The 4,569-nt window shown below is 49.2% G+C and overlaps 1 protein-coding gene across 1 annotated transcript in view; it reads left to right on the top strand.

The window, feature by feature from the left end:
• ppp3ccb (protein phosphatase 3, catalytic subunit, gamma isozyme, b) overlaps nt 1–4,569 on the top strand; it is a gene marked incomplete in the record, with an annotated part of 18,963 nt that overhangs the window by 3,750 nt on the left and 10,644 nt on the right. Inside the window, 2 exon segments of the mRNA XM_042213248.1 lie at nt 1,829–2,026; nt 2,270–2,394. Of these exon segments, the coding sequence (XP_042069182.1) occupies nt 1,829–2,026; nt 2,270–2,394 (323 nt within the window).

Genomic DNA, 4,569 nt, shown 5'->3' with positions numbered 1-4,569 from the left:
CAAATTTTTCTTCTTTTGCATGCAAAGTGCAAAAAAAAGGCACAAAATGAACCAAATGTAATCTCAAAACCATGATGGTGGTTTAGTAGAAAACCAAGTCTTGTATGGAGATCCACAGGAAGCTGCCCCCCCCCCCAAAAAAAATAAAAATAAAAATAAGGGAAGGGGGGTCTTCCATGTTTGGCATGTGGGCTTCAGTCCGTGGGTTCTGTCGTTGCTGTTGCTTGTTTAAGTAAAGTTTCTTTGCACTCAGGTCTGATTCTGTGTGTCCTGCTGGTGTTTGCTCGCTGGCTGCACAGACAGAAACAAGCGGCCATCTGTGCTGGGCTGGCTCGCTGCTTTGCTTATGTTTGACTGGCAGGCAGCCGCGTGGCTTCAACAGCAAACAAAGTGCGGGGCGGCGGCGGCTGAGTTTACTAAGCGTCTGAGCAGTTTCACTCTTCCTGTGTCCCTCCTGCTGATGGTTATTTGAATACCGCTTCCTGCAGCGGTCGGCAACACCTCCTTTTCACAATCGTGGTTTTGTTTTTCTCTCTCTCTCTTCACACACTCCACTCTCACTTCCGAGTTGTCGGGCAGATAAATTTGTCTGGTGGGGACTCGCAGCTGCTTTTACTTCGATGAACCAGTTCACGAGGAGCTGCGACGTGATTGGCTGAACACGTGCGGCCTGGTTTGGTTTCAGAGCTGCGTGCTGAACTAGAGCGCCATGCCAGGAGCGAGTGTTCAGGAATATTCAGTGTCTGCGTGATTGCTCCCGTCTTCTTAGAACTTCCTCTCGGTGCAAAGCTCGCATCACCGTGTTTATGTCACCGCAGCAGTCAGGTGACCAAACAGCCTCTGACCTCACAGCAGGTGAACTGGGCGGTCGGAGCCGGTGTGGCGGGGAAAGGTGATAAAAACACAAAATACATGTTTGTGACCAATCACAGCGCACACTGACCCGCCTGTCTGACTGCACCGTCACTAAGTTCATGTAGACAGACACAGGTGATTCCAGGTCATAAATGTATCACATGACCTGGACCGTGCAGGTGAGAGCACACAGTCATGTCATGTGTCCTTCTCCTCCTGCTTTTATATATTTTATATATTCTTTAACTGTGATTCTGATTCCTGCTGCAGTGCATCTGCTCGGGCTCAGCTGCTCAGTAACAGTTGTTACAGCAGCGGTTTTACAGCGTTGGTCCAAACACCTTTAAGGAACGTTAGTAACCGTGGGTGTAGAAGCTCGGCCCTGCCTGCTGGACTCTGTGAGCAGCGACGGGTTTTCTTGAAATAAGCTGCTTGGTATTTCCTGCAGGGCTGGGCCGCGCCGCCACACTCTGCTGCTTTGTGTTCAGGACGAGCCCCGACATGCCGCGGACACCTCACTGACGCTGATCTGCCTGTGGGCCTGCGTGGTTGGCTCTGAGGTGTGACCTGGATAAGCTTGGATTTGAAGTCAGCGGGCCTGCTCTTTGCAAACAAAGCCGCGGGTACCCGGGTGATCTCAGGTGTGCTGCAAAGGCACGTCGTGACCTCGCTGATGATAAGAGCATTCCTAACGAGGCGTTATCTGAGCGTGGGAATGTTACAGCACAAAAACAGCCAGAAAACACCCGAACAGGGGACCAACCTTTATTAAAGATTACAGCAAGCGATCACCTGTCAGCAGGACAGGAATACGAGTTCCTGTTCAATATCATTAAATATCATCATTAAAAAGTATCAATTCTGTCCCTGAACAACAGCATGGAGCCCCTTTAAACTAAAGGGTGAATGTTTTGTGTGTTCTGTATGAGGTCACAGTGTAATCGTGTCCCTTCTCTCTTTCATCTCTCTGCAGCCGTGCCGTATCCTCCTGGAGACCGCCTGACGGTCAAAGAGCTGTACGTGGACGGGAGGCCCAGTTTGGAGGTGCTCAAGGCCCATCTGGTAAAGGAGGGTCGGCTGGAGGAGGAGACGGCCCTGCGGATCATCAACGAGGGTGCCGCCATCCTCCGGCAGGAGAAATGCATGCTTGAGGTGGAAGCCCCCATCACAGGTAAAGCCTCGCCTTGACCCCGCCCACTCGGTATGTCAGCGACGTGCAGAGACATTTAAAGATGTCAGCTGAGAATTTATCACCAGCATGTTTTCCTCTTTGTTAATGATGAAAGAACACGGTCTGCTAACGCTAATGTTACAGCTTTGCATGAGCGACAGCTCATAATCATCCTCCTCTCAGCTCAGCCTGTGTCTGAAAGCGGCTGTAGTAACGCTGAGCTTGTTGTGTTTGTATGTGCAGTGTGCGGAGATGTCCACGGTCAGTTCTTCGACCTGATGAAGCTCTTCGAGGTGGGTGGGTCCCCCAGCACCACCCGTTACCTGTTCCTCGGGGACTACGTAGACCGAGGCTACTTCAGCATCGAGGTGCGTGTCTGTAGCTTCCTCGGCACAGGAAAGAAATGTCATTTGTTGCCTTTTTATACTTTTTGTGCTCTTGTTTTGTCTCTTTTTCATTATTTTTTTGTTTTTTGGGTCACTTTGTTTGTCTTCGGGTTGTTTTCTTCTTTTTTTGGCTCTTGTTTTCGGTCTTTCTTTTGTGCTTGTCTTGAATCTTTTTTGGGTTGTTTTGTGGGTATTAGTTGGCAGTTGGGGCTTTCTCTCATTTATTCGTTAGCTCCTGCGTACTTATACCCATCCAGGTTTGCTGTACGTCTTCAGCCTTCCTGGGTGTTGTGGGAGTGTGTGCAGAGCTCGGAGTCATCTTGTTTATTGTGTTAGAGTTGTCAGGATGTGTTGGTACAGAAATCCTGGCGTGACATTTGGAGACTCGGCCTGCACGGCTCTGCAGGGCATCTTTAAATAGTCATGGGTAATAAAAGGCACACTGTTTGCCCCCTCGCCGCCCTGACTGCCACACCCACTCTTCCACACAAACACACCCTGCTAGACACACACACTTACACAAACACACAAACTCAAACTCCAGCTGCGCCCCATCAGAGGGAGCACCGGGCGTCTTCTGGCATGGAGCTGCTGACATTTGTATGGCTGCCGTCGTGCTTCCTTGTTTGGGATTAGTGGACATCCTGGAGCTGCTCCTCCTCCTCCTCCTCCTCCTCAGCTCTGCCTGGACCTCAGAGACGCCATGTGTCATCGTCCTGTTTCAAAGTCACACTCAGTTTGCAGCAGCAGATGCTTGACTGAACTCTGTTAGTTTAGAGGTCATTTGTCTTCATAAAGACTCGTTTTCCAGACGACTCAACAGCCGCAGACCGAACGGCGTGCTGCGTGTCCCGACTCTGAGTCACAGCTGAATCAGCTGATTGCTCTAATGTCTTTTGTGTTTTTTGACCTTTTCAGACATTTAATTGGGCAGAAAAAGTCTCTCAGAAGTTTTAACTGCAGCTCAAATCTGAGTGTTTAGTCATACCACATGATCATGGCAGCACCGCATGCTTCAGTTCCTGTGACGTCCAGCACAGGCAGCAGTGAGTCGGCCCCCGTGTTAAAACGTTGTAGCACAAATAAACATGTTTGCAGACTGATGCACAAACTGTTTGTTCTCTGGAGAAAAGACAGTTTTGCCGATTATCCATAAACTAAGAGAAATCTCATTTACTGCTAAAAATCTTCACTTTTTAGCCACAAACCAGAAATTCTTGAGGTCGTCTCCTCTCTTTGAGGTTGTGTAGTTTTATTTTGTCTTGCTGTTTTCCTGCTGTTCTCTCCAGTCTCATCTTTCAAAGGCTGAATGGTGAAGCGTGCCGCTGCTCTTTTACTAACAAAGGGAACACGAGCGTAAAGTCACCCATGTCTGACACAAGCCGTGGCTTTACCAGCGCCATGAAGTTACATAATTGCATGTAGGAATGACAGCGTGCACGCAGCCCGACTCCAACACTGGTTATTCTTCTCGTCTTCCTCTGCGCTCGGCTCAGTTGAACAGCTCGACGCCTTCAGAGCAGAAAAAAACATTAAATTGAAACAGGTGGTGCACAAAAACACAGGAGTGAGTGGCAGCTGAAAGGATCCGTGGGTTTGTTTGGAGGTTGAGGATGACGTCCGTCAGCTGCCAGTTTACTGCATGTCAGTGCTTCAGCAGCTCTTTCCCTGATGGAGATGAAGGTTTCTCCATGATACTCGCATTCCCTCTGCACCGAGAGTTTCTGCTCGAGGACTGTCGGCCCCGGCCTGTAGCAATCAATAATGGCATCGACTAATCCCCCATAATTAATGAATCTGTCAGAGTCAGTAAACAGCGGCGGATCATCTCACAGCGTCGGGCTGCTGTTAGTCATCTCACAGCCTGCAGACCTCCTCCTCTGCCGGCCTCCACCTTCAGTCATGGCGGTGAACCGGGAATGATAATCCAACGTTATCATCCTGATTATTATGTCACATTCAGCGTAAACCTTTTATGTTTGTGCTTTATTTTCACCATGACGGTGTTGCCTCTCCCCACCTTAAAATCTCACATCACTCACAACAACAGCTGGACTGTTTAACTGAAGGAGAATTTGGACCCAGGAGCGGTTAACTCCATCAGTCTTAGAGAACTGTTCACGTGGAGTCAGGTGATGGTGTTTCTCACGATTATCC

The sequence above is a fragment of the Haplochromis burtoni genome, unplaced genomic scaffold (assembly GCF_018398535.1).
Source record: "Haplochromis burtoni strain Fernald_Lab_line unplaced genomic scaffold, NCSU_Asbu1 Contig_429, whole genome shotgun sequence".
NCBI lineage: Eukaryota > Metazoa > Chordata > Actinopteri > Cichliformes > Cichlidae > Haplochromis > Haplochromis burtoni.
The sequence above is the reverse complement of the archived record's forward strand: the minus strand, read 5'-3'. Positions and strand labels throughout refer to the sequence as shown.